Genomic DNA, 12,568 nt, shown 5'->3' on the forward strand with positions numbered 1-12,568 from the left:
TCCTCCCTAAATGTTTTTGCCTTCCTCCTTTTCTTCTGGCTTCTATCACTTTTGCCTTCCTGCGTTCATATTAATAGTCATTTTAATAACCTTAGAATATTTGTCAGCAGCTTTACAAGGAACCCAATTATTTAGTTGGTGATTCTTTTTCTTCTATAAATAAGTTTTATGATAAGTAAAGTGGGCATACATTTAGTTTTGACTACCACTTTTAGTATTAAAGTGTCCACACACAAACAAACTGCTGTTTTGTATATTCATTCTTTCTACTAAAAATAAGTAGTATGGTAGGCAATTTTTTATAAAAAGTACATTGGCTTCACATGTCCTCATCTTACTTTTGACTTCAACATTAAGTTTTGAATTCTTTCCGTACGATTTACTATTTAATTCTCTTCTACCTCTCTGTGTGTTTTCTCTGCTGGACATTTACAGCATCGTCTTGGGGCAAGTACTCATTCTGCTGTCCTTTTTTTTTTTTTTTTATAAACGCGATGTCCCTTCCGCTTCTTGCATGCTTTTATCCTCCGCACGTTAGCGTGATTATTAAATTTAGCCCTCTGTAGACGATTACTTAGGATACAGCTTATGGATGCCTTGTATGGTATTATTAGTGGCAAAAAACAGCGAGTTCAGCATAAAAAAACATCTGCCTCTAGTGCATTTTCATCACTTTGATGTGTCTCTACAAAGCCGTTTGGCTAATGGTGCAGTTATCCCAGTAGATGAGATTTTGACAGAGTGCTTTGGCCCTTGTGTCACTCCCTTGCCGCCGTAAAGAGCCTATCGACGTTTACGGGGCTGTTAAAAGATCTGCCGTGCTGCTCAGGCATCGACTCTAAATAAAAAAAGAGACATTTTGCTTTTTATTCTCGACAATTTAAAACTTTTGCCAATTGTTTTAATAACACTGATGTCTGTGACAAAACACCCCAAGGATCTAAAGATCTATATGTGCATGTGGCACATGGACACTGGTCCTTTATATTCTACTGCTGGGCCAATAGAGATTCTCGCTTTTGTTACTAGACAACCAGGGTTGTACCTGTTGGACTGCGAAGACAATAATGGTTGTGTTGGCCATCTGGAATTTTGGGAAAATTTGATTTTCATGATAGGTGTATTTCCAGCTGTCCTATTCCCCTCTTTCCATCAACAAAAAGGTTTTGGGGCTTGACAGCCATCGCCCCGTCATCTTTCAGCTATCATAGCATAATGATGGCGGCCGAATTTTGGTCCCAGGATATTGCTGATTGCAACAATAGCTGGAATGTTGCGCCCCTAATTGTTTCAGTATTTAATTTTGACAATGATCCGTACCGTAAATGTATCACCAAATTAAACATTAATGACAGAATTTTACTCATCAATGCCTCTATACTATTTATTCTTCCGATTGAAAAATCCATCATTTTATCATGAATATTATATTTAACTTTTGTTTTCAAGGTCTGCAGTGGGGAGACAGCGCTCTCTATTGGCCAGTCTCCACTGATTGGCAGGCACTCCACTATTTTGTATACAAGCTATTCAAAAACCAATTTGCATTATATGTCCTTTAAGTTTCACACCTGAGCCGGACCACCATAACATCTCATGAGGAAAAAATGCCCCCCCAAGTAGAACTACATAAACATGCGCTCCTATACCCAGGGGTGCTATATACGGTGCGGTGGAGCCAGCCAATAAATCTGCCTGTCATTTTTTTATGCGAAGGATGTCGTTTCATCCCATGGCACATTTCCATGACAATGTTCAAAGTGGGACATTCAGTGATGGCTTTTGCAGACAGCGCCACCACGCCAGCACGCTAAAAAATCAATCGTGAAGGACGCCTGTCTTGTCATTTACGAGATTTTGAATGCTCGTCAGCAACTTGAAGGATTTTTTTTTAATGTTTACAACTATATGCCCTGATATTCTAGTTTGATAGAGATGTTTTAACTACTTTCTTGCTTTCTGACTTTACTCCTCTTCTCCCTATTCTTCATGGGGGTCACAGGGCAAATAGGCAAGTATTTTGCTTCATTCTCTTTATCCAACACCTCATATCTGTCCAATATGTCGTGTCCGTGCGGGTGCGTGTTCAATCCGTCCATTCACGTCAAACTGTCCCCTTCACACGATTTTAATTTACTATGCACGCAATATTTTTAATTCTAACATTTTAATATTGTTAATCATTCACGTGTATAAACTGTCATTAGGTCCCCGGTCTGAACTTCCTGCTTGTGCTGAGTCTCTTCAAATAATACCTAAATTTACTTTCCAGTGTATGCTATGATCTTAAGCCAAATGATTCTGATGACTGTGTATCACATTCCTGTTTTCAGTTCCATCATTGTCACATTCCTCCTCCTAAAAGCCAAAAAAAAGCGAGAAATCTTAACGTGTTAAAAGAAATAAGTGAAGTTCAATATTCATTGCTGGTTTCTGACTACAAATGCATGTGTGTGTGTGCGTGCGTACGTATACACATTATTTTATTTTATCTGCGGACAAGAATCTAATGGCACATCAAAGTTTTTTCGAGGAACCAAAATTAATGTAAAGTCGTACTAGTCCAGTGATGTAGATTAAGATCTGTATGTGTGTGTGTGTGTGTGTGTGTGTGTGTGTGTGTGTGTGTGTGTGTGTGTTTCCAAAGTGATGGAAACCCTCCAGTTGGAGAACTTTGACAACTATGGTCACACCTTCATTGCGCCACGGTGAGTGGGTTAAACCCCGCCCCCTGCCCACTTTCCCCGACTCTGAACGTAATGTTGCGCATGCCGGATCAAACGTGGTGCAGAGAGTGAAACTGACGGTTGCTGTTTCTTCAGGGAATACTGCAAAGAGCTGACGTTGTCACTCAACAACACCCAGTTTCTCCTCGATTTCAACCAGTACATTGATAGGAACACTCCAGATGCATGTGAGTCATGCATCTCCCTCAGTGTTTTGGTTCTCCTCACAAATACTCTCACTGATGGTGTTTCGGCCTCAATGTACAATACGTGCAGTCATTTAAATGTGAGTGTGTGTTTGAGTGTGCATGCGTCACAGTCTATTTCCATTTTTAAGGATGTACAATCTTCCCCCTTGTGCTGACTGTCTGAAGGACAGAGCAGCTCATTTGATGAGTCAGGTCTGAGCAGGGTGACATCAGGCCCGATCGACTGAGCTTCCTAGAAGCCCAGTGTTGTCATTCTCCTTGGTGATTCATCGGGTTTGATTGGTCGTCATCTAATGGATCTCATCGGCCGGGATAGCTTACTGCCATTATCCCCCTGCTAATGGAAGCAGCTATCCCAGATCCATTTGGAGCCAAGGTCACACTCGGCTGCTGACTTTGAAAAGTTTGGTGTCTAAAACAGGAGTGTCCAAAGTCTGACAGGGGGCCAGCTGAGGTGTTCACTGTATATTTTAGAAAATGAATCAAGGCCCATATCATAATGTGATGAGAAAAAATTACATTGCTGAAAAACAACACAATCAAAAATAAAACTGACAAACCTTGAACGCTACAAGATATACTTTTTGATCTTCAGGTGGAATTCTGTACACTGCCTTGAAATACAAGTTTAAATTGTCCAATGATCACTCAAAGTACCTGTATCTTAAATCACATTTTTTATATGGCCCCCAGTAGAAGGAGTTTGGACATCCTTGTTCCAGATTATTAAAGAGTAAGAAATACTATAACCATTTAATTTCAATGACTGCTTATTTTTCTTCCATTCATGTTGCCATCACAAGTTTGTTTGCAAGCCTTGCACTTGAAGCTGTGACATGCATGATATGTGGACTGCATCTGTCTCCAATCACAGGCAATGTATCCCTTGTGAGTCGACTCATCCTGGATGCAGGCCTGACAGCTGAGCTGGTTGACTTGTGGAAAGATCAGAAAGTGTGAGTAGAACTCATCCAAATTTTTCTGCATACTACAAACGTCGACACTGCAGCTATGCTTCATTGTGTTTTGGTAGCTGCATGCGTACTGTTTTTGTAACAAAATGCTCAAACTTGGTCCAAGAGTCAGTATGAGTGTTGTGTACCTGGCTTAACTGAAACACAAACAAGGCTTATTGCTCCCAGACACAAGTAGCGCTGCCAGGAATCCTTTCAAAACATGTGTAAAAACGTTCCACACTCCATACTATGTAACCACTCAACGAAAATAAATTAGGAGTGTGTGCACAAATTTAAATACTATATCGGGTTCCAATTGGGACTGCTTTCTATCAAGTTGAGACTCCTTAGACCTTTGCATGATGAGGTTCATACTCCACAAGCATGGCAGGCATGCTGCCTTGAAACCAATTCAGTGTAGCCCACTAGTGAGGAGATACGGAACATAAACAAATGTAATTTCACTAAAATCAGTTTCTGGCCCAAAAGGTGGAGAGAATTAATTTTGTGTTTGAAAAGAAACATATGACTTTGATGCTTTTTTTAAAATATTTTTTGTTTTTTGTGACACTTCAAATTATGAAACCAGGCTACCAAGACCGAGTGAGAGCTTTTGTAGGCGAATAATTTATTTACAGATTTAAAGCTAAGAAAGCGATAAAGTGATACATATGCACTTCGTACCATACAGATACAAAGTCTGATTGAGTGTTTGGTTTTAAATTTGAAGAATATAAACATCTATAGTTAAAATGTGCTGGAGGGGTGAAAATATTTTTTCATTTTCTTCTCTGCAATAGCGGCTTGGCATTACGCATACAAATAAAGAGTCAAGGAAAATACAGTAAAACATTTTGGAAGGCAAGGGAGATGAGTTGATTCCAGTTTCCGTTGGGTTCTGGATTCTGTTTTGACATTTGGACCACATTTTTGGTCGCGAATTCCAATGGTCCCCTCTACATTGACAAGTGACTCTGGTTGTGAAATTCAAGAGTGTCTTTTTTTCCAGCTGGGACTCACAGATGCAGTATTTGTCAGCATGATCCACTTTGAAGCTTGACTGTGTTTTTCCATCCTCTCAGGAATGGGACAGTGGCCAGGTTTGTAGCCACAGATGGAGGAATCACAAGAGTCTTCCCGAGAAGGTACCCCTCCCCGCTCGTCGTTCATGTTGTTCTTCTCCGACGCGGCCAACCTAGCCTGCGAGCTACGAGCTGTGCAAATGTGTGCTGTGAAAATTGAAAGGGGCTGTGATACTTTGTTAGAGCTCTTTCTGACTGCTCCATTGACTCTTGAAGATGAAGGATTAGGCTCTTGCAGCACATGGATCACTCCATGTGTGCGTGTAGGAACCACATGCATTTTATTTTCCTCTATTTCTTCATCTTTGCTATGCATGGATGGTCTAATTTTTCCACAAGTGAGTTTAACATTAGTCATAATCACTTCCTGCTCATTTCCATATGCAAAATATAGACAGTGATGCATCTTCAAGTCACTTCTTTTGACACATACGCATATCAAGCATTGATATTTTTAGTAATATGCTCAAAAGGAATATTTCAGCTCTTTTGATTTATAAACTGAAAAAGTATTATGTTTAGGGAGTATTCATAATAATCTATAACAGCATTAGGATTCGGGTCCAAGTTTGGGTTTTCTAAATTAAAGAAAAATTGCTTGTTCTTTGAAGGTTATTTAAAATAACTTGTACTATGCTCGTACTTTGAAATAATTCAAAGCGCAACGACGATTTGAGACTCAACTATATTATAATAGAAACCCCGCTGTTCATAATTTCTTCCACCTTGTCTAAAGGCCGAGTTCCAACTAAAAAAAAAAAAAACAGGTGGCAGTCAACGCTGGCACTTAATCTTCATGCTGCCGCTAGAAAGAAGACAAAAAGTCAGTAGATGCCTCCTAGAACACATGAAATTTGTTTGGGGTTAAGTTACCAGAGATGCTTTAAATAATGGCAGATGTGTTCTGACTCCTATTTAACATAAGTTTGGATGTTATTGAACACAGAAATATTCCAATTCCCATAGTGTGTATGAATTGGACATTTCTGTCACCATTCAGCCCTTTCTGTCACTGCTGTGTCTTATTTTAATCCGCAATGTAAATTCTTAAATAATCAAATATAACACGATTATGCCAGCAGAAGACGTAAGTTTTAAAACAGATCAGTTCCACCCACAGCATAACAGAAGCATTAATGACAAGTTTTAACAATTAATATTTCTACAATTTTTGTTTTTAGCACTGGAGAAGAATGGATGGAGAACCCAGAGCCGTACGAGTCAAGCTTCTACAAGAGAGCCCTGGACAACGACATATACATTTTCACCGCTCCGACTTTTAACAGTAAGAATCTTGTGTGGCTGTACTTTGGTACTGGAGCGTTTCTTCAGTGTGGTCTGGCGTCGAGCATTAGCGGCCTTCAGCTCAAACCCTCTAGGCGAAGATTACTCTCGTACGCCGATGACATCATGACTTTTATCCTTGGTCCCTTACAGTATGTCTGTCGGCACTCATTCTCTGTCCCACTCTTGGACTGTGAGCTTCCTCTCGAGTTTATCTTTGCTAATCTCTCTGGCAGACTTCAGGGGAGGCAAACAATGTGTGTAAAGCAGTTGGGGTAACAGTTGACTGGATTAACACATGGGGGGTTCGTGAGCTCCACCAGGCTTAATGTGAATTACAAGCGTTCCTCATCATGGATAACAATTATTCCCATTTGAAGTGTGGTTCTCAAACGCTCGCTTCTGCCAAATATGCAATGATTGCATTCAATGTTCCCTCGTCTGTCCTTCACTCAGTTGCAGCAGAAGGCAGAGAGAGCGTATCCGAATCTGGTATCCTCGTCAGCAAAGCCGTAGATCTCACCATCAATGAAGTCACGCTTAAGCCAGCAGGTCAGTCGTGTTTAATCCCACATGGATTGCTGCTTGTGACAAAGACTTCAAGCGAAACCCGGTTCAGTTGCCAAAATCAATATTTATTGTAAAAAGCCTTTCAATTCAAGTACATTAAAAAAACAAAAAAAAATACTAGTTATTTAGGGAATGACTAAAAGGCACAGGTTTGCTGTATATCCCAATCACTGTATTATGGCTTTATCACACATGTTACGCTAATCATATTTTCCATTCATCAATTGACCTACCAAGCATGTTTTTGGAATGTAGGAAGAAGCCAGAGCACACCCACGCAAGCAAATGGAATATGCAAACACCACTCAGCCAGGATTCAAACCTATAGAACCTCCAAATATGATGCAGACGTGCTAATCGCTAGTCCACGTTCTGCTCTGAATTGAATTTTGAGAATCAACAAACGTGCATCCACCAAATTGAGTCATTTGAAAATGTAAGAGAAAAACAAAACAAATCACAACATTGTTGATGTATTTTTGCTGCTGGTCTGGTTTGTAGTGGTGGGAGTGAAACTCGATGTCACTTACTGGATGAACAGTTTCATGAATGCTACACTTAAAGAGAATGTAAGTGATGTGCATATGATCCTATGTATTTATTATTATTCATTTTCACACATTTAGGCATTAGCACCCAATTCACTTTATTCATTCTTTCAGTGCAAAGATGAGATCTGTGGCTGTATGAGGAATGACAAGGTAAAACAATGCATGTTTAAAAAACACACATCACATGTGACTTGAATCGAAACTATTTTGCCCCTTTGCAGCATGTCGATTGCGTGATCCTAGATGATGGTGGTTTTCTGCTCATGTCCAATCAGGATGATTACATCAGTTTGGTGAGTTTCTTCATATTAAAGACACATGTCAATGTAGTTTAATGGCTAAAAAAATATGCATCAACTAAGATGATACATGCAGTGTGAAGGTAGAAAAGCCCACTGGAGTTTTATGAAAAAATATCCCAGGATGAATCATTTAGCCATATCGTTCAGAAAGATAACATCAGAAACTTTATGTCATCTATTGCGTCTCGTGGGACTGCATCAGTCTCCTACCAAGGTCAGGCAAAGGACTCATGTCTAAGTTACAAAGATGGCTTACTTGCTTGCTCTGAGCTCCTTTCAAAGCTCCTCCAGGATGTAGGTTCATCCATGCCCCAACTAAAGTACAACATCAGACGCAGGAGGATGATCAAAGTTCAGGTTCTGTCAGTTGGGGATGCTTTATTGAAGTGAGTCTCTTGTGGGTGTGAGCCTCTCTCAGTGAGATACTGACTACAGACTGCTGCAGGTCCCTATGGTCCAATGTTAGTACTATATGTCTGAGGAATGCTTCTTGTCAGTCATGATAGGACATACTCTATGTTCCTGATTTTAAAGGAGACATATTGTGCTGTTTTAGCCACTTCAGGAAGTGGCTGAAACATGTTAAGCAGGTAAACAGACTCATCACTGTCTTACTACAAGAAAGTATTTTTAAATTGTATCAAAAGTGCCTTAATAAAGTGCTTATGTCAAAATACACTGAATATCATCGTTGTAATCTGTTGTTATTTTCAGCTGGATCATGAGATTGAGTCTGTGGCTTTTCATTTTCATGGTCTGTGGTTTAAAAAAAAACATCAGCTCTTGACCACGCATAGAAATCAAATTCTGATTATTTGGTGCCGGCTTAACCAATTCAACCAGACAATTGTGAACTGTCTGCCACCTTAATTCAGACCATCTGCTTGAATTTTGTTTCTGATCAGGCCTTCATTGGTTGGATCATGAATAGAACAAAACAAACAAATGCCAGTGGCTCTGAAATTTATTTTCTATGCCTGAAGGCCGCCTGTGAAAAAAGTAATGTATCCGATGATTTTTTTTTTTATCTTTAGTCTACGTTTGTCAATACAGAAAATGGAAGTATTTCACTGGAGTAACTTTTACACCACTTGGAAAGCAAAAAAAAATAGATTCCTCCATGGCCATATGGCCATGGCAGAAATATAATACTGTTGCATAACATTTGACATTTCAGAAGTGAGCAGAGCGGAAAAGGACATTGCAATATCTCACTCCACAAGATGTGTTGACAGCTGCCTGCTTAAAAGGATTGTCTGCATGTGACTGAACTCCGCATGCAAATTAGTTGAAAGCAGATGCCAGTTTCTTCAGAACTGATCCACACCAATGTAAAGCCCCAATTCAGTCACTTAAAAAGTTTTTCCCAACTGAGTGTCCCTTTCGTGTGTCCAGATAGGTCAGTTCTTTGGCGAGGTGGATCCCGTGCTGATGATCAACCTGGTCAACACCTCTTTGTATTCCTTCAACAAGACCTACGATTACCAGTCTGTGTGCGACCCGGAGAAAGACAGCAAGGCTGCGGCGGGCCCCCGCTCTATCTATGTGGTCGGTTGATTCTTGGATTTGCTTTGCCATGTGGGGGGGATTTTAAAGGGTTTTAAACTCTTTTTCTGACTTTTTTTGTAGCCAACCATAGCAGATTTGCTCAGTATTGCCTGGTGGGCTTCCGCTGCTGCCTGGTGAGTGCATTTGTACAATAGATTCTGCATATATCCATGTTTTATGGTAATCCTTTCCATTGGTGAGAACTAACACATTCGTAAGCTAGCTGAGTTGGTGTGCAATCCGAAGATTGTTTTGTGCAGTTGGATTCAATTTCCTTCCTTTAAAGGTAGTATGATTATTAGTATGTATGGTCACTGACGGGGTGTGGGGGCACTGCCTCCCGCCCCGCTGGAACATGTTTGGACCACCCAGGCGAGATTATTAATTTTGGGGTATACTCTGAGCAATAGTAAAGTCAATAGTTGCAATAAATAATTGTCTGAAAAACACATATAGTCCATAAATATAGAACGATCACATGAAATACAGTAAGTACAACATTAAATTAGCGACCAAGTATAACTACTTTATCCATTGATAAGTGTCAGCACTAAAAGTCACCTTACCCAATATTTGGGTTGGGAAAATAATCGGTTGACATTTTAATTGTCTTGCCACTTGATAGATTTGGCCTTTTGAGTTATTTATAGTTGACAATACATTATATGTCAGAGAAACAAAGTTACCGTATTTCTCGGACTAATAGCCGCTACTTTTTCCACAAGCTTTGAACCCTGCGGCTTATAGTCCAGTGCGTCATATCTATGACTTTTTTATGATTTGTATGATATTGTGTAATTTGTGCATATTCTCTAACATATGGAAATTAAACTTTAAACGGCTTATAGTCTGCTGCGGTTTATACATATATGAACAAAACAGAATTTTCACCGAATTTTCCCTCATAGTCCAGAAATGACGGTATATTGTGAGCAAAAAAAGTTTGTTAATATCTGCCTTAAAAGTAAAAATGTCTTTCTTTGTTAAACTAAATCATCAACCTTAACCCTAAAATATCAGCCTAACCTCTGCATTATTTTCCTTTTCTAGGTCCATACTCCAGCAACTCTTTTATGGCCTCATGTTCCCCAATCTACTGGAGGCAGGTGAGCAAAACAATCGTTTACCATTGTTCCCACTTTTTGCTTCTCTTCCACGACTTGGTCGAAATGGCTTTGCATATCACCAGCGCTTAATCATTAAGTATTGCTTGGTGTTAGGATGAACTATTCCAACCATGTTGTTCAAGCTTGTTGAGTAGAAAAGAAAAAGGTGATGTCGTCATTGTCATGATTTTTACGTCAAACAGTTTTGTTATTGCTGTGGTAATGTGCAGTGGAAAAGTGGCGCTATATTTACGACTTGTGCAAACCTCATTTAGCAGAGTCAGCCGATGACGACATTCCTGACGCCATGTTTAAAGAAAGCTGCATCACAGAGCAGACGCAATACTTCTTTGACAACGATGAAAGATCCTACTCGGGGGTCCTGGATTGTGGAAACTGTTCGAGGTATGTCTGTTAATTCCTTTGAGTATACAAAGTCAAAGTCAAAGTCTGCTTTATTGTCAATTTCTTCACATGCCAAGACACAAAGAAATCGAAATTACGTTCCCACTACTCTGCGTATATTAATTTTTCATGCACCCCTAAAAAGTGGATTTTCACCTCTAAATGTGTATGTAGTGTATATGACACTATAAAGTTGTCCCTCCCTTCCTCAGATGATTTTTCTGTTTAATGATCCGTGGGGATAGGTTAGGAATCGTGTTGCCTTCCTGAAGGGCCTTTTTTCGGTTTTTACTTCAGGCGGCTTCTCTTACGAGTTCCAATCAGGCCCAGTTGACCTTGATCCGTCACTGACAGGAATTGCGGGGGAAAGCACAAATGTCCTTTTATCTATTCGACTTCTCCCAGTCTCTGGCTTTTCTTCAATTTTGCCAATCTTCACGGGCCTCTGCACATTTACTTTGCTCTAACCTTCTTTTGTGTCAATTTAGAGGTTAAATATGGCTGTAATTACCCGATGTTATGGGTCCCGCATGTCTGGTTCCCAATGTTAACCGCTGCACACACACAAAGCCTCATGGTGGCCATAAAAAGTCCAATAAGAGAACAGCTTGGAGAGGCCACATGCACACCTGCATTGGTCCAAGCAGTATGTATCAAATGGGACTGCTTATATTACATAGCAGCTCATAAAGTAAATCACTGTAATTTTAGCCGAACTACTAAGAATATAATATATTTGCACTCCTTGGATAAAAGCTTACCTACCTTAAGTTAATCCTGTTTCGGGGATGACAAGATTGGATAGATAGATTTATGGAGGGGTTGTTGGATGAATGGATACATATGTGGTTGTAGGAAAAGATAAATGAACGGGTGGACGGGCGAGAGTAAATGATGACTAAATAAATGTGATAGAAGGATAGCACATGGTTGGATTATAATGGGAAATAGTTGGATGCATTGATAGCTTGACTGATAAAGATCGATAGACATGGAATTTATAGATGGATGGATGGATGGAAATACCAATTTTTAAAGGAAATAATGTTATTTTTTTGGCTTGAAATAAATTCCTACATTACTTATTCAGCTTTCAAGAAGGGCGGGTCGTCTGATTTACAACATTGGGATTGTCCCAGTTCAAAGCGCTCGAGGCGAATGTAAACCACAAAGATGGCTGATCTCGATAAATTGTTTGTTCTTCTGGTTCTTCAAAATGCATTCTGGCCTCCAGCAAACTTTCATTTGAGTGCATAAATAAAGGAATATCTTATGTTCAAAGCAATTCATTCATTTCACCAAATTCATAAAGGGATATAACGGCATCATTTTACGCCGTCTGTACAAAACGGTTGTTATGTGTATTTTGAATAACGTAATAATAAATAAATAAAGGTGAATATGTATGTGTATGGTCTTGTAAATGATGTTTAGCCATTCACGGTCTGTGTCTCCATGGGGTTGAGTTGTTGAGTGTCATCACATTGTCATCACATTGAAGTCGGTCACCTTTTTTTTGTTTGTTTTTTCAACCTTATTCAGGGAGAAACATTGTCCTCAAACCATAAAATTCTTGTATGATTGCCAACTAAATTCATGCTGCATCATCTCCGTGTGCCTTTTAGGATGTATCGAGCGGAGAAGCTGCCAAACACCAACCTTGTGTTCCTGATCACCGATGCCAAGGACACGTGTTTGTCATGTGACCCCAGACCGCTGCGACAGGCTGAACAACCCTGTATCCTTTCACTCAAGTCGTAAATAGTCAACATGAAGGTGACATTTTTTTTTTTTTTTTTACATCCCGGGTCCTTCCATCCATCCATCAG

At 39.7% G+C, this 12,568-nt stretch overlaps 1 protein-coding gene across 4 annotated transcripts in view; it reads left to right on the forward strand.

Annotated features, from left to right (window-relative positions):
- Positions 1 to 12,568, forward strand: part of LOC119124559 (voltage-dependent calcium channel subunit alpha-2/delta-1) — a 57,612-nt gene that overhangs the window by 40,700 nt on the left and 4,344 nt on the right. For 2 of the 4 annotated variants that reach the window (XR_005098295.1, XM_037254663.1), the window contains exons 23-38: positions 436 to 447; positions 2,003 to 2,011; positions 2,648 to 2,708; positions 2,823 to 2,914; positions 3,810 to 3,891; positions 4,974 to 5,036; positions 6,155 to 6,258; positions 6,714 to 6,809; positions 7,329 to 7,396; positions 7,490 to 7,528; positions 7,600 to 7,671; positions 9,076 to 9,228; positions 9,310 to 9,362; positions 10,279 to 10,334; positions 10,610 to 10,739; positions 12,365 to 12,477. Coding sequence is in view for 3 of the 4 variants with exons in the window: in XM_037254663.1 (XP_037110558.1) it covers positions 436 to 447; positions 2,003 to 2,011; positions 2,648 to 2,708; positions 2,823 to 2,914; positions 3,810 to 3,891; positions 4,974 to 5,036; positions 6,155 to 6,258; positions 6,714 to 6,809; positions 7,329 to 7,396; positions 7,490 to 7,528; positions 7,600 to 7,671; positions 9,076 to 9,228; positions 9,310 to 9,362; positions 10,279 to 10,334; positions 10,610 to 10,739; positions 12,365 to 12,477 (1,203 nt within the window). In the remaining variant the exon portion in view is untranslated. The remainder of the gene's footprint in view (positions 1 to 435; positions 448 to 2,002; positions 2,012 to 2,647; positions 2,709 to 2,822; positions 2,915 to 3,809; positions 3,892 to 4,973; positions 5,037 to 6,154; positions 6,259 to 6,713; positions 6,810 to 7,328; positions 7,397 to 7,489; positions 7,529 to 7,599; positions 7,672 to 9,075; positions 9,229 to 9,309; positions 9,363 to 10,278; positions 10,335 to 10,609; positions 10,740 to 12,364; positions 12,478 to 12,568) is intronic. The other 2 variants (XM_037254664.1, XM_037254665.1) reach the window with 2 other exon arrangements.

The sequence above is a fragment of the Syngnathus acus genome, chromosome 6, assembly GCF_901709675.1.
Source record: "Syngnathus acus chromosome 6, fSynAcu1.2, whole genome shotgun sequence".
NCBI classification, from domain to species: Eukaryota; Metazoa; Chordata; class Actinopteri; order Syngnathiformes; family Syngnathidae; genus Syngnathus; species Syngnathus acus.